This window comes from Lasioglossum baleicum, unplaced genomic scaffold (assembly GCF_051020765.1).
Source record: "Lasioglossum baleicum unplaced genomic scaffold, iyLasBale1 scaffold0383, whole genome shotgun sequence".
In the NCBI taxonomy this organism is placed as follows: Eukaryota; Metazoa; Arthropoda; class Insecta; order Hymenoptera; family Halictidae; genus Lasioglossum; species Lasioglossum baleicum.
The window spans coordinates 54973-78527 of record NW_027469443.1 but is presented as its reverse complement, the minus strand read 5'-3'; the positions used below and the strand labels follow the sequence as shown (position 1 = coordinate 78527).

Sequence of the window (23555 nt, the reverse complement as noted above, 5' to 3'; positions counted from 1 at the left end):
CGCATCGGTGAGATCGGTGCTTTGAAAAATATATTTAATATATCTCTACAACAATTATATGGTTAACAAAAAAGAAAAAAAGCGGGATTCGATTCGCAGCGGGAGACCTTGCCGTCTGCACTAATTGTATCTGCTGGAAGTATTGTTCATATTAATTGAAATATAGGCAAATAAAATATTTTTAAAATTATTTTTTTAAGAGCATTGCATTTTTTAAAGTTTGTACATTATTTTTCTGAATACAAGAATGTTCACTATTACATAATACACCTACAAAAGGTAAAGAAATATCGGAAAAGATTATTTTTATTTTTTTTAAGTACGATGCACTACATAAAAAATTCTGGAAAAAATTAAAAACGGTTGTTTTAACAATATCTCATTATTGAATTTTTATATACCTGATATTTCCCAAACTTCAATAGGAAATATGCATTTTTCCGAATTTTTGGTAATTTCCAATTTTTTAAAACCTGTTCGCAAAGTCTGTAAAATCTGAAAAAATATACATTAATAATCATGATAAGACACATCCAACATAATAATTTAAACGTGGCACTGCGAGAACTTCAATGTCGTATTACGTTTGAATTTATTTCGAGTCGATTCCTTCATGCAAGCCGTTCATTTCGTACGAATCACACGCTCGCTGCGAGCCGCGGTAAGCTCGACTGGACTCGCATCGATGCAAGTAACTCGCACCGATGCGAGCCGATGACGTCGACGCGAGTAGCTCGCTTCGATGCGGGTAGCTTGCGTCGATGCGAGCTACTCGCATCGTGCGAGTACTCGACTCGGCTCGACCAATCGAGTCTCGACTCGACTCGACCAGTCGAGCTCGAGCTTAGCTCGACTCGCCTGCAGCCCTAGTGCCGGTCTCTTTGCCACCGATTACAAAGCATCGGCCGACCCTTAGAAGTCGCTGTGCCTAAAGCATCGGCCGAGCAACAAAGTATTAGAACCGATATGAAGACCGATATAGGACCGAAAAAATATCGGTCTTAGACCGTTATGCTAGGACCGATATCCATGTACGAAGGACCGTAATCGAAACCGATATCAACCAAAATTTCGGGCCTTCATAACAGTTATTCAGAATATCGGTCCTTCATAACTGTTTCGATCAAGCCCGAAATGAAACAGTTTCAAACAGTTATTTCCGGGCCCGTTTCAAGCCCTGCCTGGAACCGTCTGGATGCAGCCCACGGGGAATGCAGCTTTCTGCAGTCCAGCTGGAACGCCACTCTATCCTGGATTCCGCTTCCCCGCAAGATGGCAGCACGGTCGCACTGATTAATGCGGCGAATGCCGTTATACAGGGCACCGACGAGATACTATTAAAGACTGCCAGCCTTACGGGAGTTGGCGAGCCTAAAATTTTTCGGTGTTCTCTTACGCCCTCTAGGATATATTCTGACTGGAGTGAGAAACAGGAGGCCACCGACGGCATTTCGTCGGTGCAGAAGACCACTGAGGAGATTCTCGTCGCGACACGTCGGTGAGAACGCGAAACATCACGAAACCATACGATTATCATCAAATGTTACATTCTCCGTCATATTTCAGACGATGTTTTGGTGGTTTATTAAAAAAGCAAAACCAATATCAAGAACAAAAAATTCATAGAAATATTGTATGTAAGAAAGTATTACAGCATAATTTTAGGAAAATCTAGAATTCCTTCTTCAGATTTCATATCAAATACCTGAATCTTTAATTAAAAAATATTTCATATGTGAGCATTATTTCCTTACACTTTTTTATGTACATAATTGTTCCAAGAATCGATCTGTGGAAACAGAAATATACAGAAAAATGGAATAACTTTTATTTGACATACTTTTTTGAATAATAAAGAGTTCGATAAAGAATTACGTGGATGAATTAATACAGGGTGGTTCACGCAACTTGCACACCTATATAACTTCCAAAGTATGCGTTGCACGAAAAAGTTTTGAATACAGAAGTTCCATGGTCTTAAGGGGTACATTATGTAGTCTTAATTGTTTTTTTGTGGGTGGAGTGGTGGAGGAAATCTGAAGGTCAACTTTCTTTTTTTAAATGGAATGACCTACTTTTTATAACATAGATCGATAGAGTACCAAATTCTGAGTATAAATGTGTTGACCTCTATATGTCCTAAATGTAATAGTTAACGAGATATTATCAGAAGAAGAAAGAAAATTGTTTCGATAATATCTCGTTAACTATTACATTTAGGACATATAGAGGTCAACACTTTTATACTCAGAATTTGGTACTCTATCGATCTATGTTATAAAAAGTAGGTCATTCCATTTAAAAAAAGAAAGTTGACCTTCAGATTTCCTCCACCACCCCACTCACAAGAAAACAATTAAGACTACATAATGTACCCCTTCAGACCATGCAACTTCTGTATACAAAACTTTTTCGTGCAACGCATACTTTGGAAGTTATATCGGTGTGCAAGTTGCGTGAACCACCCTGTGTGGACAGTGCAGAGCACGATAGAAAACTAGCAGGTCGGAAACGGGGCAAGAGGGGTATTCCGCACGCTTCACCCAATCCTCACTTTTCGACTCACGCGTAGCTCCCGCCGTTCATAGGAGTAGGGAGTAGGGACAGATATTGCTAATATGTATGTATTTTTACGCCTTCTACGCCGACTACGCCAATGGATTGCCGTTGACCGTATCGCCCGCTCTGTCTCGTTTGTTTTGTATACAATTGACACGCTCTCGCGTCACGCGACTGATTAGTATGTGTGTGTCCGTTTCACCAAATAGCGAGTTAGGGTCCAGAATGCGTATGAGAATAGATCTCTACGGGTCATTCCATGCCAAATCGATCACTTTTTGTGGGCACCATCGTCGATTTTGTTCTAAATGAAATATGTTGTAGGCCATGTGAAATTAGGGGGGTTTAAGTCATCATTTTGCCGGTTCCGAATTTTTTTTAGATATGACAGGCCTTCAATCTTTTCAATTTTTGCCCATTTCGGCGAAAACGGGCCTCACTTACGAATTTTTATCTCAGGAACTGTTTGTCCGATTGAGCTACATTTTTTTTTGTTTTATTCGGAAAGGATTGGGCTATAACAAAATAATTTTTTCAACCTCGACAATCAACTTTATAATGTCGAAAAATGTAAACAAATTCTTTTTTTACGTTTTTTTCGATGATGGGTCTCAGAGATTTAAATTTTGAAAAAATATGCTTATATTGCTTGAAGTTTCCCCTTTAAAATGAGCCCTTGGAAAAAATGGAGCAATAAAAATTGGCGTCACAATAAGTTGGTAAAGTACGCCGTGTACTTCCGTTGCAGGTAGAGGCGAATCGAGCGCATCGTTATTGTGGTCTGTTGTCTATACCGCTGGTCTCGAGAAAATACTAGCAGATTGTATACGACTAAATAACCCTATTTATACCTGGAGAACAATACTAGTAACCACTCTTGTGGACCAACAACACCTTTTTAATCATGACTTCATTTTGAAAGCTTGTATGCATATATAAGCTTATATATATATGTATATTATATGTTGCAAAGCGAGCTTGTAAACAATCAATATATTTGTTATGCTCATTTTAGGTGACGAAATTATATAAATCTTATATTTTTGAAGAAGATGTTTCTGCCCTTTCAAATAAATTTTTAGGGGTACACGACGGATATCGTATAGAGTATAAACAATTGAAAATTAGAGACTGTATATTTATTAGATCAGAAAGAAAGTTCTTACGGTTTTTTTATTTTGATTTTAGTTAAAAACCGCAAGAACTTTCTTTCCGACCTAATACATAGTATAACACAATGAGTAAATACTATGTAGTGTAAATTTATTAGAAATTGCCAACAAAGTATGTCTAAAATTGTCACACACTTTGTACATTTCTTAATTTTTGTACAGGTTTGTGGCGATAATCTGTTTTTCTTATTTTATTTCCTAACCATACTAGATCTTTATGAATTTTGACTTTCATCATATAGTATGCAAGATCCTTCCGATGGAGCCCACAAGTTTCATGTTGAAACCAACCTGGATATTTCGTATCCACAGCTTCCACCATTAATGGAAATAACATATCTTGTATACCATATTTTTCTCTAATATTAGGATAGCCCGCGTCAAATACTGCGTTCATTAATTTGAAAACAAATGAAAACTCTGTAGATGGAGCACATAAATGGCCCAATAATTCGCCGTCATTTGTTTCATAGGCTCTAAAAAATGTTAATATCTGTCTATCCTGCATGTATTTATGATTTTCACTAATTAATGAAATCGAACATTGTTCGCAACCAGATTTCTTAACACATTTCATTGCCACAAATCCTGCAAAAAATTCAACGGCGGAGGCTTCTAATGTTTCGTCATTAATATACGAAGCATCAATGGTAACTTCTTCGACATCAATAATCATTTTTTGATCAATTTTAGGTTCACGACTTGTACTTGGCAATGTTAATGCAACGTTGGATGCAGCACCATGTTTCGAGCTTGGAAGTAACGTTTCATCCTCATCATCCAAACAATTGGCAGATTGAGCCGGTTTTGATAAATTTAATACACTGTTTTTCTGCAATATCAAGCGAAAACCTTTTGGAGACGGATTCAGGTTAAAGGTTCCACCATAAGTGCGCGTCATTGAAAATAAATTTTCTAATGGGTCTTGACTTACTCTAGACGTCATAAAAAATTTAATTCCTTCGCATTTAAGATCGTCCCATAATTGCAAAATACCTTTAACACTAATTTCCAAACCTTCGAAACATGGTGGTATGTTCGGACCATTTTTCGTAATGGTGCGCCATTTTGAACATTTTTCTAATAGCTGAATTAAATTATTTTCTGCATTTAAACGAATTTCCGACAAAGCACATCTATCGGGATTCGAATCGTTGCAAGTCCTGCTGTTTAAAGAATCAAAAGTATCGTTAAGCATTCTGAAAAATTCAGCAGTATGCATCACAGTTTGACTGTCAATGTCTCCCACCGTTGCAGCGGTCAAAAGAGCTGCTGAAACTCTGCGACTAAATACTTGCAGAGCTAAACGACATTTCATTTTTTCAAAGTTATTTGGATAAATGTGCTTTTCCGATAATTTGCAAGCAGCTCTCGTTGCTTTACCATCTTCCAATTGCCATAATGAACGTACGTCTTTCCACGATGCAATTTTGTTATCATCAAACATAATATCATATTTCAAAAGTTGATTTCTTATAGACTTATAAATATGCGGTATATCAAAAATTGTGTATATTTTTTGATTTCCATGTATGAAATATGGACGGTCAACAGAAATTCTATTTTTAATGGTACTTCGATTATTAGCACCTTGATCACAAACAACAGCACGTACTTTTAATCCCGTGCTCAAAATTGCTTCTATAACTTCATCTAACAAGGATGCTAAATCAATATTTTTGACTGCATTACTGGTCAAGAAGTATGCAACAGGTTGTTTCCAATTATGTAACAAGCCTCTGACCATAAAAACTAATGCATTAGTCGCTACTTTTTTAGTACATCCTAGTGATCCTAAATCTTCAAAACCTTCAACTTTCTGTCGAGGTTCATGGAAATCAAAACATTTCTTTATCCGCATTTCATCTAGTAATAAAACACAGTTGCGTTCGTTAATGTCCATACAATCAACTTTTGATTTAAGTTGTAAAAACAAATCATTGCAAATTCCTGGCCATAGATTTACAGTGCCAAACCATTTGCTGATTATACTTCTCCCAGGTAATAGAAAATTAAATTCTTTACGCATTTTTGCGTACAAACTGGGCGAAGTATAATGCATATTTTTTGCTAGTTGCTGCTCTTTTTCAGTATAAGAAGATTGCTTGTTGTGAAATAATTGCATCGTGATAAATGTCAATAAAAATCCTTGGACTCGACGTTGTATAGCCTTTAAAAGTGTTTCATCACACAAATAACCTTCTGTCAATATTTTTAATTTTCGTCGCAAACGTAAAATAATGTCTTTCTTCTTTCGATTTTCTATTATTTGTTTCATATTTTTATCTTTTAATTTTTTTATAGCAGAATTTTTTCGCATTAGTTTTATTTCCAAAACATGTATTTTATCGCGGTAATATTTGTCAGTATCACTGTCAAAATCTTCATCCTCATCATCAGAATCAATATCGTAAAGAAGTGGTTCCGCATTTCTTTTCAATCTGCCACTTGGACATATTACATTTGCTGAAAAATGTCTGCTGCATATTGAAAATTTCCGCAATTCTGCGTCTGATTCTTCTATTAGATCATCGCAACCACTATTTACTAACCATGTGATTAACCGATCTCTATCAGCAACAGGCAGACGATGAAATCGGACATTTAATATGTTGTCCCTACTTCTAATTCCACAATTTTTATAAATACAATGAGTACTATGAGTTTCTAAACTCACCATTTTGTTGATGGTTTTGCACAATTGTAAATCCAAAATTGTATATTTATATCCTAATATTCTCACACTTCACAATTTCACTGCACTACAAAAGCACACGCGGGAAATGTTTTACACGCGTGAGCATTCGATCGCACGGTATCGCAAACTGAACGAACGCTTCTCGTGATGCGATGCGCGCGCGACGATGATTTTGTTTCGGTGGTGAGATGCTATGAAGGAATCAACAATGTATGGTTTTTGTGAAAAAATCGCGCCAACCTCGAAGTTATTTGAATCCTTCAAATAAAATAACGGCTCCTATCTATATGTATAATGCTTATTTTAATGTTATCAGAATGAAGATTTTGTAAAATTTTTTCCTATACAGGGTGGTTCACCAGATATTACCATTACTATTATTCGCAGCGAGAAATATGTACATGGCACATGGTGATTGAATGGTTTCAAGAGATGCACAAAATGGTGTTATTCTTTCTTTTTGTAGGTGATCGCGTCAAGGACATATGAAGATGAAGGTCAACTTTGATTTTTGAAAAAGATTAGATTCTATAAGAAGATTAGTTTAGTAAAAAATGTAAAAATTTAATAGATATATTAATGTAAATATTGCAAAGAAAACCTCGGATAAAGAATACAACATATGCAGTAGCTTAGATCACTTTTCTCGATATGAAGGAACGTATCATATACAATTATTTTAAAATATCGACCGAGATCTTGAAGGTGGAGATGTAAATAGATGTTGCATTAAACCTTTTTTGTAAATAGATATTAAAAAAATGAAGTTATCATTAGCAAGAAAAAGTGAGGGTTTCTTAGCAATATTTAAATTAAAATAATTTTTAAACTAACGATTTTTCGACATATACATATACGTTAATACTCTTTTTATAGATAATGAAAAGCTGCATCGATTGGTGCATAAAAACATGTGGTTCCATTTAAAAAATCAAAGTTGACCTTCCTAAATCCTTGACGCGTCCACCTACAAAAAAGCTCATAACACCACTACGTGCATCTCTTGAAACCATTTAATCTCTATCTAAACATTTTGTGCTGCGAATAATAATAATGGCGTAATATCTGATAGTTACCGCCTTTTTGGCTCAAGTTTTAGTTAGTTTTCAGTTATTTTTTATATCGTTATGGGTCATTTAAAAAAAAGCTATCATTTTGCGCAAGCGTTGTCGAAAACCAACCTATAAATAAATCCGAGACTTTGAAATTTAACCCAAACCTAATCCACAACCTAATCCAAAATCTAACCCAAACATAAACCAACTGACTAGGTCTGGTTTAAAAAAATCAAACTTTCATTATCATTTGTAGTAAAAAGTTCACGCGGTATACTATAGATCGTTTGCTAATCGTCGTGATGTATCTGTAGAAACAGTTGACCCTTGCCAAGCTTGATGCATACGCGCGCTAAAGACGTGCACGTGTAAGTAAAATTCAATGTACGTAGTAGTAGTTATACAGTTTTTCGCGAATATCTGAAATTAAAAAGTTGTTCGAAATGTTGAGTTTTACAACATATTTAAATTTTATCAAAATCGGCAAGATGTTACCTTTTATGTACAATTACTATATATATATATATATATATATATATTATTATTATTATATATATTATTATTACTATTATTTTTAAAGTCTCTTGCCCAAATTGACCGACAATTATCCGCAGACAGTCCGCGTATAGTCCGGATACCCTTTTTAAAAGTAGACATTGATTTTATAAATGACGTGTAAAACAGATTTTATAAAAATTAAAATTGGTGGGAATTACATGAAAAAATGAAAGAAAAAATTAAAAAAAATTTTTTATTTTAATCCGCAATGAAAATTTAAAATGTGTACATCTACGAAGCTACGTTAATGATACACGTACTGAAAATTTCATCAAAATAGGTTGACGCAGAAGAAAACAACACGCATTGAAAGCAGGGATTGAAAACTGTTATGAAAACCGAGATGATGTTATAACTGTTACGAGAATATCGGTTCTGGCTTATATCGGTTACGGTTCCGGTTTCGGTTCTGTCATTTTGAATTCCGTATTGTGTTCGACTTTATACATTTATTATTTAAGTAGTTATTTATTGTTATTTATAATGTAAACAATTTTTAAATAAATAATTTTTTATAATTTGTTTCTATATTCCTATTTGAATTATTATTTCAATAATAATTTATTGTCAAAAAATAATTGTTTAAATAAATTATTATCAATATTACTATGGAATTTTTCGGATGCACCGGTGCACAACAGTGCATACAATTAGTTGCATATTATGCACCGTCTGATACCATTCGACTTTTACTTTTAACATCTAATTTATTCCCAACTGTTTAGGAGGTACAGCCTGTTCCAGTTGCGTGGGATACCCTGTATAAGGTGAGCTTTCAATTTTGAGAGCCTACTCCTGGATTTTCGTCACCACCTAACAACAACTTACTCTGTTCGCATAATCATTGCATTGTAGCTGTTATCCAGAATTTGAACTAGTAATGGAAAAAATTGGTCAACCGATCATGCAGACGAAAATCCAGGAGTAATCTCTCAAAATTGAAAGCTCATCTTATGCATATATGTATATGTATAACCAGAGTGAGACCCTGTTTTCATTTTGATCTCCACAACGTGTTTACAAAAACAGTAAACTGACGCCGCGCCGGAGCAGGCTTACATTGCCACGGAGTGCGCGCGCGTGCACGAATACGGAAAATTCATTTTACTAGCAATAGTTTTGTGCAATTATCTCGGAAACTAAGAGCGCCCGATAGTGCCATAGTCATCCGAGATGCCTCCCCATAACATAGGGTTTACCTTTTAACAATACATTAGTATTGGAATAATAATTTAAATAATGAATATAGAAACAAATTATTAAAATATATTTATTCAAGATTGTTTGTGTGAATTATAAATGACAATAAATAACTATTATAATAAATGACGATTATTACATAATTCTTTTTCAAATTAATTTTAAATTCCAATACTTTTTTAGAAAAAAAATATTACGTAATAATTACTTTAATTTTTCCTATATCTATACACTGTCCATTATAAAACAATAATTACAATGGTAAACAATAAGGGATATAAGAAAGAGTAATAAGAGTGTAATGAAATTATACAATAAAAAGTATTTTTTTTCCATACAATTACAGAATGGGTAATGTCAGCATTCTACATTTATTTATTACCTGCGGTACTAAATCTATTTACCTACGCCACTCTGACGCAGTCTTACATGGTTCACGAACAAATATTTTATTTAGGCAGAGTGCGCGGAACACCACCAACTGTATCACCGACATCTCGTTCTGGTGGAACTTTTAGCGCTGTGGTATATCAGATCACTGTAACTTTCACGTTATCCCCGCGCCCGTTTACCGGGCTCGCTGAATAGCACAGGGGCACCGACGAGATACTATTAAAGACTGCCAGCCCCTGTGTTATTCCGCGGGACCGGTAAGTGGGCGCGAGTGGGCGCGGGGATAACGGGAAAGTTACAGTGATCTGATATACCACAGCGGTAAAAGTTCCACAATCGACGCGATATTCGTCAAGTTGAAGAAGAATGATATAGTAGAATGCTGACATTACCTATTCTGTAATTGCCTTATAATACTATATATAATTCTCTTATTGCATTCTTATTTTCCTTATTATCACCATTGTAATAATTGTTTACAATATAATCGATAGTTTATAGATGTAGGAAAAATGGAAGTAATTACTACGTAATATTCTACAAATGTATTGGAATTTAAAAGTAATTTGAACATTATTGCGTTATATATAAAATAATGATTCTTAAAAAATATTTTGTTATGTTGTGTAATGACAAAATTCAATCGTTCTTATTAAGATCCTTAGTAGGAAACAGAAAATTAATTTTTTTACTTATTTATCCCATACTTGTAATGCTCGACAGCATTATTGACTGCAATTATTAAAGTAGAGGTAGTAACAAGATAAAAGTATTAACTAATTAAACTAATTTTCGACGGCTCCTATCCATACAATGTTCTTTAGAGGCAGTATTTCGTACGATGATATCTAAAAAAATAATTCTATTTGACTCTATACGAATATTTCTTGCACCATATATGACGCTATTTAAAAAGTGCGTGTAACATTATTTTATTTCATTCTGAACTGAACCACTTCCTGAAACATGATTCATTTATGAGTACATTGTGCGACGAGACGAAGAGCTAGCAGACGAAGTCGAAGTCGAAATCTTAAAAGAATAAGGACTCTCCGCGTCTCTTTTTTTCCCGACGCTGTCCTTCTTTGTGTCCGAAACTTGCGTCGCTCATTGCATAAGCAAATATCATCGGAATTATATAATTTTGGTATCATTATCATAAAAAGAAACAAAATTCACCAAATATGTTAAGTAAAATCCTATAAAAAAATAATGATAAATAATTAAGCTTTGTTGTTTGATTAGTAGTCTCACACCGATATACCCGACCCGACCCGTATCATGTTACAATGTTTCACTCCACTCCACGGCGACCGAAGCCCCCGAGCTTCACTTCCCTTTTCTCCGTTCGTCATCATAGAATAGTGTTTCCTGAAAATTGAATGTCTCTGGCCAGACTCGAGTTTTCGACATTTATAGCAAGCTTGCTATAATCTTATCTTATATGTCAAAATTTAGTTTTCTATTTAAAATATTTTGTTGTTAAAACTCATTAATAGTTTTAAATAGTACTTGAATATATTTAAAATGATATTGGAATATTGGAATATTACAATTTGGAATGAAGGGCCTAGCCGGACGAGATAGTCCTTCGAATTATTTAAACAGCCGTTGTGCCATTCAATTTTCGGTCCATTTTCCCCATTTACTTGCATTAATTTAATCATATAATTGCATTTAATTGAAATTGATATTTGAGATTTTTTCCCGATTTTTTGGTTCAAAATGTTAATTACACAAAGTGAAAAACACGCAAAAATTCGACAAATGCAGGTTTTTTAGAGAAATTGAAAAATAGCATTGATCATATTTTTAGACTATCAACATATGTACCAGAACTTTTTTTACGACAGCTCGTAAACGACAAAGAGGGACTGAGGAACGAGGCAGCCGACACAGTTCAAAAGGCTGCGTACCGATTACATCAATGCACATAGGAAAGTTTTTTATTTTTCAATCTTTTTTACGGAATTACCAACGTATTTGTGAGATCCTTCTAATTAAAATGAGCCTAAATACGGCATAATTTGAGCCATATTTACTTATTTAAAGTGTGATAATAATTACCTAATATAGGTTATTATAATATAGGTCATTTAATATAATATATTTATAATTATAAATAATTTAGGGATGTGCGGGCCGCTCGATGTTCGGGTTCGAGTCGGGTCGGGTCGCAGAAAGTCCGGCGGCGGCCCTTCGATTCGACTTCGAATTCGTCGGGCGGGTACGAAAAGAATCGAACAAGTTCGGGCGGACGAGTTATTGCGTTATCCGAGATTCAAATACTCTGCGTTCTTATGACATACATAATGGTAATAATGGTTTTCTTTCTTTACTTATAACATGATTTTTAATATACTTGGTTTTTTTATAACTACATTAGGTATATTCGCCAAACGCGTGCCTGCTCTTTATTTGTATTAAAGCTTGAATAATGCACTTTTCATGTGAAAAACTTAAAAGACAATATTTCTAGCTTTTTAACGAATTTTCTCCGAATGAACTTAGATATGTATCGATAATATCATTAAAATGTCTTTACGGAAGTTATACAATACACCTAGAAGATTACAATATGGTAAAGTATGGCAATAATTAAAAACGAAATATAAATATAAACATTATACGTATTATATTTCGTGTTTATATTTTATTCTGTATTATCTATAGGCTCTATATAATTAACTTCCCGATTTTATAGGGAAGTTATTGTAATGACCCCGAAAATCGAAAATCGATTTTTTAGCAGATCTTCACGTTTCATGGTCATTGCAGTCATTTTAGACTATTTTCAGCAAAATGTTCGTATATATATATGTGTGTGTGTGTGTGTGTGCGTGCGTGCGTGCGTGCGTGCGTGCGTGTGTGTGTGTGTGTGTGTGTGTGTGTGTGTGTGTGTGTGTGTGCGCGCGCGCGCGCGCGTATGGCCGTTTCTATGTAATCAAATTTTTCGTTAACGTTTTCAGAAAAAGTAACAACGCGATCAGGATGATGAATGATGCAATCGATATGCCCCGCTGTAACTTAGAGCTGATTAGATTTTGGTCCATTTTGGTCAAGTAGTTTTTTAGTTTTTTTAGTTTTTTCGAAAGAAGTTCATTCAACAATGCAATTTATACGAGAGAACGGAAAGTTTCCACCGAAGAAACAAACGTAATTACACACCAAAATTTTTTTCGATTTCTTTAAAATTAAAAAAAAAAAATTTTTTTTAAATTTTTTTTTGTACCTTACGATGATGTTTCCGCTTACAATAATCGAAAATTATCCCAATGCAAGAGTGAGTTAATCATCTCTACTCGCGAGAATACATTTTCAAAGAATATCGATGAAAGTACAAAAAAAAATTTATATTACAATCTTTAAAAAAACAATCAGTTCAAAACGAATTATTAACTGAGATTAAATTGAAAATTAATATAAACTATATGATAATTATTAATAACATTGATGTTGAAAACGGATTGATTAATGGAGCACACATGCGGAATATTAAAATTTATTACTTTTCAAGAAAATACTAAAATTCCGTCTATATTGTGGTTAGATTTTCAATTGGCCAGAGTAGGAGTGAAAGTAAGAACTCGTTATCGTGATTATATGAAAAATGCACAAATATTGATCAAAATTTTACACCAATAATTAAAATATCGAATCAAGTAAATATGTCGAGTGAGGAAAAATATCAAATCACACGTAGTCAATTTCCAGTGGTTCCTGCTGAAGCGATTACGATTCATAAAAGTCAGGGACAAACATACGAGAAAGTATGTTTGGATTTTAAAAAATCAGAAAGGCGAACTTTACAAATATTGTATGTAGCACTGAGCAGAGTTTCAAAATTGAGCGCAGTTTATATATTTTGGGACAATTTAAATTAACAGTATCGAAGAAAACCAAGATCACTACTGCAAACCCGGATAATGAGGAGTTGTATCGTTTGCGAAAAACTAATTAAGACAATTTATTTTGCAACATTAGTATGCTATAACAAGGAACCAAGCGAGCAACGAGCATACGATGTTGGTTTAATGTGACGCCATATAGCAAACATTTTGATAAGTAGAAAACTATTGAATTTCCCTGAAAACGTATAATCTTCTTAAAACGTACACTTAATAATGATAATAATATACTGCAACTAACGAATCGGGAAGTTCTTTGTGTGGCTCGTGGAGAGTCACACACCAAATAAAAAAAAAACATTAATAGCTATAGGTACTACTAGCCATGCGTACCACTGACCCTTTCGCAAGAGCAGTCCTAACCGCGAGCGAGCAAAGCGAGCGAGCAAAAAAAACCCTACTCGCGAGCGAGCGAGGCGAGCGAGCAACAATAACCCTCTAGTTTTTTATTTTATATGATTTTATTTTAAGTTAATTTCCATTTTATTTTATATTGTATACTATATATTATCTTTTAAGAATTTGTGTAAGATTAATGATAGTTAAGTAGGTTACTTAACAGTTAATAAAAACATCACCCACTGAAAAGTTATCATAACTTATTACATACCACGTTGTAAATATTTTCTTATAATTTTTTCACGTGAAACGTGCATTATTTCAAATTTTAATACAAATAACGATCATGCACATGTCTGCCGAATATACCTAATGTACTTATATAAAAATCACATTATGTACAAGTTATGAAAGAAATACGTACCATTATTATTATTATCTATTTCATAAGAACGGACAGTTGATTCTCGGGTATCGCGATAACTCGTTCGCGTGATCTTGTTCTATTGTTTTAGAAGCCGCCCGACAAAGGTGAGTCATGAGTACACTGCGGATCTTTATGCAAAATAAAAAATGTTTGCATTGATTGCACGGCACATGAGCCAAATATAAATTGTATTCTTCTTTTAATTATCCTATTAAGCTGAAACTAATACGTTGATGTCCTTAAATATTTTTAACATGTCCACTGCTTTAAATTGAACGTGTACATTTTTGTCATACATGCATAAAATCCGCAGTCTAGTCATAAGCTTCCCGATGTGTCTGATGTATCGCGTACCCGACTCGAGCCCGATAGGCGAAAAACCAAAACAAGGTAATAAAAGTAGTGGTTTTTCCCCCTCCCCAAGTTAGCACAGGGTCCTCGAGGTCGAAAAGTGAGATTCGACACCCCAGAGTACCCCTAAATGACGTGTCAAAATTTCATTAAGTTCGGAATACTTTCCAGGTAGACGCCTTTTTGCGACCTGCCGACTGGACTATATGAAAAAACTTGACGACACTGAGGAAAATGAAAAATTGAATAACTCCAAGAAAAATGGAAAACTTAATGTGACTCCGAGAAAAATAAAGAACTTACTGACTCTGAGGAAAATGAAAAATTTAATAACTCTCAGTTAATAAGCTGTCTTCAATGCCTCTTAAAAATGCAATTAATCGCATGTAGGGATTGATCAGGTGTTTCTCTCTCTATATTAAAAAATATTTAAAAATCCTTTGACAGATCTGTTTTGTGGCGTCAGGATACTGCTGTCGATATTCCATCACAGTTTGCATAGTATATATTATTTCTCCACTTTGTTTCTATATAAAATTTTAATATGATCCTCCATTAGTTTAACGCCCCGTTCAGCGGTATCATTGACCACCTTCAGTCTATGTTTCAGTCAGTCTACTTATTATTCATAATAACTTCTTTTTCCGATATTTTAACTGTTTTTCTTTTGTAGATTGGAGCGTATTAATGAATTTAGTTAAGGTAGTAGAGAGACTTCCAGGATTGCAAGATATTCATTTACTCATTTCTCGATAATACAAACACGGGGTTTTTCACTAGTCAAAAACGCTAGATAAAACATCGATCTAGGGCGCTATCTGCCTCAAAAGTCCTATTTTTTCGATTACGAGGCGTAATTTTCATTATTCGGCAGCATGTAGCTATGAAAATAGCTATATGCGCAGTTGTATGCTTCCGAATAATGCAAATTACGCCCCTTAATATCTCTGTCAGTTATGTATATATAAAAAAACTCTTCAAACAAAAGTTGTAGTATATAAGGAGGTGGATATAGTATCAGAGAAAAAATTTTTTTTCAAAGTAATTATTTAAAGTTTTCAAAGTCACGGATGTTTTTTCTATCAACAACTGTTTATGCTACATACGGATTCTTAAAGAGAAAAAAGACAAATTCAACGATATATCATAACGTCTATTTATGTAAAGATTTAAAAAATTCAAAATTTTCAAATTTGCTGCGCCTCATTTTCGCATGATCCAATCGGCCCCAAAATTTTTCCAGATCATTTTCTCAACATTTGTTACAATTCTGGTTTACGGGACAAAAAAATTTCATGGTCGAAAAATAAGGTCCACCCTAATGTCCATATACGTAAATTACGAGAAGCAGTAAAGGGTGCTTAACGTCGAAGAAGAAAATCCTGGTAATTAAAACTTAATATGTACTACATTCTACGTTATTAGAATAATTGTAGTTTAATTATGATACATGTTATATCAACATTTTTTATTTACACTTAGAAACGCACTGTCTCGGAAGGAAATGGACATTCGAGAGAAGCAATAAAATTAGAGCATCATCGCGAAAAAAGATGAGTTTGCAATAACCTCAATATTTTATGAAATTCTATTATAATTATAGTTATGACTGTGTTTTTTTATTATAGGAAGACAGAAGATCAAATAAACTTGTGTATGCTAGTATAAAATCAATTTATATATATTATACAATTTATTTTATTATTTGTTTGACAACTAATAAATCTACAAATTGTTTCATAAACTAAAAAATACTTCCTGCATTTTCGTATTCTCCAATCAGTCCAAATAAATACCATCAACCTGTTCTCGATCATATACCAATTTTTATTAATGCAATTATGACAGTAACAAAACGTTTCTATTTAAAATGAATACATATTTTGAACATAGTTTTAACATTTTTAATTTTTTGGAAGGTTAAAAAATGTAATTAAAAAAGTAATGAAAAATAAAAATTAAAAAAAAATCCTCGCTGCACGGGGACCCGAAGGCTAGCTCCAGATTGCGATTCATACGCTCGACGGCTCGACAGTCGAATTTCAGTTTCGTTTCCGTAAGCCGTAAAGCATGGCAACATGGCAAGTTCTAAAAATAGATTGTGGCTCGCACAAGCAGCGCACACGGATATAGTAATGGTACGCTGGTGAGTGTAGCGCGCGGGCGCGTTGCTAACACGATACCAATACAGTGTCTTCTGCACCGACGAAATGCCGTCGTTGGCCTCCTGTTTCTCACTCCAGTCAGAATATATCCTAGAGGGCGTAAGAGAACACCGAAAAATTCAAGTCCCGCCAACTCCCGTAAGGCTGGCAGTCTTTAACAGTATCTCGTCGGTGACAGGGGCTGGCAGTCTTTAAGGGGGCCGTCTCCTTGCAGATGACGGTCGCGCGTGAACACTCACACACCGCTAGAGTACACTCACACACCGCTAGACCACGTATACGTACGCGAGAATTGCTAGGATCAGGGAAATGCGTTCTGATTTCTCGATAATGCAAAGACGGGGGTTTTTATTAGTCAAAATCGCTAGATAAAAGATCAATCTAGTGCGCTGTTTGCTTCAAAAGTCGTTCTTTTACGTTTCCGAGCAATGATTTTGCAATATTCGGCTGCATGTTGCCCGTCGCATGTTGCCCGTTAGATGGCGCTGCAGTCACGCCGGCGTACTAGCCTCTCCGACGGGCAACATGCAGCCGAATATTGCAAAATCATTGCTCGGAAACGTAAAAGAACGACTTTTGAAGCAAACAGCGCACTAGATTGATCTTTTATCTAGCGATTTTGACTAATAAAAACCCCCGTCTTTGCATTATCGAGAAATCAGAACGCATTTCCCTGATCCTAGCAATTCTCGCGTACGTATACGTGGTCTAGCGGTGTGTGAGTGTACTCTAGCGGTGTGTGAGTGTTCACGCGCGACCGTCATCTGCAAGGAGACGGCCCCCTTAATAGTATCTCGTCGGTGTACAGGGCAGCGCCGTCGGTAAGGGCAGATCGCACTAATGTGGCAGATGTCGATAAAGTAGATTTCTATTGTACAAATATGTAGCAGTTTTCCTTTTTACCGACAATACTGATTTTTGAATGAATATTCAGTCACATGCAAGGAGAGAAAACGAAAAAAAAAATAATCTGTGCAAAATAAAAATTCTCTGCATCGATTGCAACAGATGGAAGCTAAGATTAAAATGTCACCATGCAAAAAAAGACAGTGTCGTATAAGGGAAAAGAAAATTTACTTTTTTTTATTTTTTAATACACCGCAGGGAGTTGGTAAAGACACATGGACAATGACACAAATGAACATATATATATAATAAATATTATAATTTTTTATTATTACTATGCTTTATTATTGGAAATTACAGAAATTTACAATCTTTACATGGACCTAAATCTACAGGGTGAGTCACCTAACGTTTGCACCTCAAATATCTTTGTCGTTTCTAAATATACGTAAAATATGGTAAGGACAAAGTTAAATGGTACAATGGAGCTGATATGATGGTAAAAAAATTTTGTTTTCATGTCATTTTTTTAGAGATACCTTGAGAGGTCGCCTTGACTTTTTTAAATGGAATGAGGTATTTTTTGATACATCAATCGATGCAGCTGGACATTCGTTATAAGAGAGTTGGCGTTTTAGAGTTATTTAAATTGAAATATCTCGTGAACTACTAACTTTTCGACATACATAGGTTAGTACTCTCTTATAACGAATGTCCAGCTGCAGCGATTGATGTATTAAAAAAATACCTCATTCCATTTAAAAAAGTCAAGGTGACCTCTCAAGGTATCTCTAAAAAAATGACATGGAAACAAAATTGTTTTACCATCCTATCAGCTCCATTGTACCATTCAACTTTATCCTTATCATATTTTACGTATCTTTAGAAACAACAAAGATATTTGAGGGGCAAACGTTACGTGAGACTCGCCCTGTATATATTATGATTATTACACGTTGTTGCCTCTGCTTCCCCAAACTTGTGGCCCGTAGCACGTTCTGGCATAGATTTCTTTCTTATTTCTCCTCTTTCCCTGGACAGCACATAATATTTTTCCTCCGTAGTGGCAAGTCGAGCGCACACCGCTATGGCATGTTTTGGCATAGGCGGGATACCTAAGAAATACAGATAAAATCAGTAATGTACAATATACGTATACGTGTGTTGAATGGCATAATTAGATATGCAATACGTACCATAAGAGAAATTAGAGGTCTTCCTCTTCCCCGGTTGCCGCAGCTTCCTTTTCCTCTTTCCCTGGACAGTACATTATATTTTTCCTCAGATTCCAATAGATTTCCACATTACCCTGGAGGTACTATTGACAATGCGTTTTTTTTTCAGTGGTGTCCCCAGTAGGCCTATTCCACTTTGTCGCGGAAAAATTTTGAAAAATGATTTGTAGCTACAACATATGGTGACGTAAAAGAAGCGATCAAGTTGGTATGGAATGACACATATATTGTTTAATTCGTAATAATCTAACTGGTATCAAGACGAATTCAACGACCTATGATAGTATGACGTAAAACCTTGAAATAATGGTGCGATAGAAAGTGACTTTCCCACATAGACAGTAGGGTGCCATGGAAATCACCGACACAGATTTCTCCGACACGGTTTTCGCCGACAACATTTCTCCGACTCCAGATTTGTCCGATAATAGCTTTGGCCGACAACGCCTTTTACCGACAACGAATTTGATCCACAACGACTTGAGACACAGTATATTAATATTGTATGATAATACTGTATGATGATACATATTATAATACATACTGTGGTGGTCTTAAATTGTTGTCGATCAAATTCGTTGTCGGTTAATTAAGGCGTTGTCGGCCAAAGCTATTGTCGGACAAATCTGGAGTCGGAGAAATGTTGTTGGCGAAAACCGTGTCGGAGAAATCTGTGTCGGTGATTTCCATGGCACCCAGACGGTACTGGTGCTGTCTATTGTATAACGGCAACTTTGAAAAAAATTATGCTTTTACAGTGTGTAAAATTATTGAGACAATCCATTCGGAGAATTCCAATGTGCCATCCACGTATTCACTTGTGCCGAAAAATGGCATTCGGTAGCATTTTGCCCTAACGTCTTCCAGGCTGGCAACAACTACTTCAGTGCTCAAAGTAGCACATTTATACTTTCCTAAATCGGGGAACTGATAATCAACATTATAAAACGGACCTACGACCTCAAACCGTTTTACGCCTAATCTAAAAGTATTTCCATAGGGGAAAATATACGAAACAATGCAAATCGAACCGTCGCGTAACATACAGCAATTGTCGCGATCTTGTGTTGCTAATAATATCTTGCCAAATTTAATTTTACGGTAAAAAACCTCGCCACTGCTAGTGCGGAATGGCATAGAAGGTTTCGGAGGGGTGGATGAATCACCATCACTCGCTATGAGAGCATGACGTTCTTGTTCAGCAAATCTTTTGCCGAACTGTTGCAGAGGTTGCCGCGGCTTTCTGAAATATATCCCGAAAAAAGACATGCTGTCTTCGTACGCGAAAACTGAATATGAATCCAAGGGGCCGTATCGTTTTACGTCATCCGCCAAATGCAGAATACTATGGACATTATACGAATAGAATATTTGACCGTAGACGGCTTCGCAAGACTCAACAAAGCTTTCTATTGCTGCTTTTGCAAACAATAAATGTTTCTCTACATAGGAGGCTGAAACCATTATTCTGATGGCAATGTGCAGAAACATGAAGTGTAAATATACCGCATCGGACACTACTCCGTATGTGACAATTGGGCCAGTGTACAACAGAAATTGCCGAAATTCGGTCGCTTTGAAGTTTAAAAAATCAGTGATCGGTTTTGGGCGCCTTGCAAAATCAGATGGGCAGAACGCGTGAACTGCTTTCATTCTCTCGTCGATGATATGAATTTCTCTAGGAGATAGTCTGGAGTGTCTTGTATAAGAACCACATTTCCAGGCACGGATGATCTTTCTCACAACGCCGATGCATACTGAATGCATATATTCGAATACAACTTGCGTTACCATTCCCATTTGTAGAGAAGCTAAGGGACTGGAACCGTCTTTATGATGAACATCATAAAGAGCTCTCGCGTATTCTTCGTCGGTTCGCGGATCGTGTTTAGTTCCAAGGTAAATCGTACGATTTTGTACCCGTATGCCCTGCACTTTACATTTGGAACACGGTCGGAGTAAATTATGTCCTGAATGATTAAGGATTAACGCTCGGGCTGGCGCATCGCCGATAAAGCATCTTAAGGAGACTGGGATACGTCTACCCTGAAAAATAATGCCTCCATTCGACATGATTGATTCCATGTCGGAAACAAATTTTTCAAGGTAGCTTTCGGCGTTCATAGGCTTCTGTTTGCCTCTATAGATACCTACTACGATGGGTTTGCTATTTTCAATATTGCTAATTCTAATTTGAATGGGCCAAAGCTGAATTGAGTTGGATTTGTCTAAAGTGCATCCATCTACAATAATTTGTTATTTTAGACTCTACATTGAAATGAATATATTTTCCCGGTAGGACGTCATATGTGATGGCACTGTGGCGTGGTGTGCCGATAAGGGTTCTTACATCTTTGGGTAACTTCTCAAAACATGGATGCGAACGTAGTACCTCTAGCATTTTATTTCCCTGACTGTGTGTTAATTTACTATTTACGACATAAGACGCCAAACGACCGCGAAATGACACAGCGCCAGCAGATTGCCGGGCTGTGTTATCGCATAACGGAATTGAAGAAGAGGAAGTGCTGGGCATGTCTTGTAAATCCTGACAATGAATGTTAAGAAATGATTCTGAATTTTCGCGTGAAGGCTCATCAGTTAAATTGTGCGCGAATGAAGAGGTGGTGGTGGATGTATCCTGCACAGTGCCAACATCAGCTGGTTTCGCTTGTTTATAACGCATCAAATTGGATCTAATGTCCTTTAAAATGCGTCGTTTTTGGGAAGGACTTAAGTACTTAAATGGTTTTCGCGATGTCGACTTTTTTAAAATACTGGAAGACATTTGGGCAAAATGATACCGGTGAAGCAATATAAAAATGAAAATACCTTCCGCGTAGTGCGCGTAATCCCAGCAAATCACGTGATCCAAACAGTCAAATGCGCCAACGCAGACCGCACTCGCGAGTGTAACTGCAAAGCGGATCACGACACGACCGAGCTAAGCGAACGAGAACTTGGAAGTGAACCAGCGGCGGTGGCAGTATGTTCGTGAACCCCATGGGCCGTTCCCCCCACCCGGTGATGCCAGAATCGTGGGCGGTTCCTCCCCCGCTAGCTCAGTCTGCTCGGCCACCCACTCTGACGCACCGTCGTCGCTACTTATGCTGCGCACGCGCTACACACGAACGTATCTCTACTCTGCCCGTGTGAGTGCCTGTTCGATCGAACGCGCTTCACACGAATGAGCGTATCTCTACTCTGTTTGGGAGACCTTAATTGAATGAAACTGATCTACGTCCAGAAACCGTTTCACTTCGTTTCGGTTCGGGCGAGATTATTAATTTGATGAAAAACCATACGACGTTGTTCCCGTGTGCCACACACGTGTGTGTGTGACACTTGGAACAAGGTAGGTGTGAATTGTGCCCTAGATGATTGAGAATTAACGCTCGGGCTGGCGCATCGGCAATGAAACACCGTAATAAAAAAATTGATCGTCGGCTCATAACAACGACCAGCGAGATGAACAGACGACAATCGTCAAATCGACTCAGCTGGTCGCCGACGATCGATCGGCATCAACGCCAACGTATCTAACATCTAATTCTTATACGTTCCCACAATACATACATATACAGTGGCTCACGAAAGTATTCGAACGCCCTTTAAAACAGTATAACTTTTTTATAATTGTAACAAACGACCTGATTTTCTGTAATTAATTAGAAGCACTGGTTTATGAAATGATATGCACAACAGATTTTCGGAAAAATTATAATTTACAAAGTTACATGCAAAAATAAAAAAGGCATTTTTAAAACTTTTTTATCAGGGCCCTTAAAGAAAATTTAAAATATGGGTTTTGTAGATCTATGTTAGTTATACACGTGCTGAAATTTTCATCTAAATTGGTTGACGCAGGAAAAAACGACACGCATCGAAAGATGTACGATTTTGTGGATTTTAAGCAGAATCTGATCAAAAATCGTGTACAACTACGATTTCCAACGTTTTTAATCGCTTGTAGCTCGTTTATATGTTAATCGATTTTGACGAAATTTTCAGCACGTGTATAAGGTAACATAGATCTACAAAACTCATATTTTAAATTTTCTTTAAGGGCCCTGATAAAAAAGTTTTAAAAATGCCTTTTTTATTTTTGCATGTAACTTTGTAAATTATAATTTTTCCGAAAATCTGTTGTGCATATCATTTCATAAACCAGCACTTCTAATTAATTACAGAAAATCAGGTCGTTTGTTACAATTATAAAAAAGTTATACTGTTTTAAAGGGCGTTCGAATACTTTCGTGAGCCGCTGTATATATTGAAGATACATGAGTCTTTATTAAACTTACTTAATGTTTCCAACATCCGTAGTCTAGCTTCCTCGGTGGCGTATTCAGGATGGACTGGTTTACTCAAATCCAATCAGCTTGGTTTTGCTGCAAATAAAATAGTAGTGTAAACAGTAAATAATAAATCATCCTATTTATTATATTATTTCATATAAAAGTATTAGGTTGGGGAAATAGAAATCCATCATTTCTCCGCTCGAGATAACGAATTCCTTTCTCCCCCTAACGGATTTTTTTTTCCCCAACCTAATATAAGCATATAGCATAGTATAGTGTATATGTATAGAAAAACGTTATCCGGAATGTTGTGCTCGACAACATATTTCAAGGTAAAGATCATCGGAG

At 35.9% G+C, this 23555-nt stretch overlaps 2 protein-coding genes across 2 annotated transcripts in view; one reads left to right on the top strand and one right to left on the bottom strand.

The window, feature by feature from the left end:
• The window catches only part of LOC143220217 (uncharacterized), a 109965-nt gene that overhangs the window by 52233 nt on the left and 34177 nt on the right, over positions 1–23555 (top strand). The gene's annotated exons all lie outside the window — the stretch shown is intronic.
• LOC143220221 (uncharacterized) lies at positions 19625–21901 on the bottom strand. The gene is given in 2 exon segments (XM_076445909.1): positions 19625–21154; positions 21156–21901. Coding segments are annotated over 2 exon segments (2043 nt in total). The 5' UTR covers positions 21695–21901; the 3' UTR covers positions 19625–19650.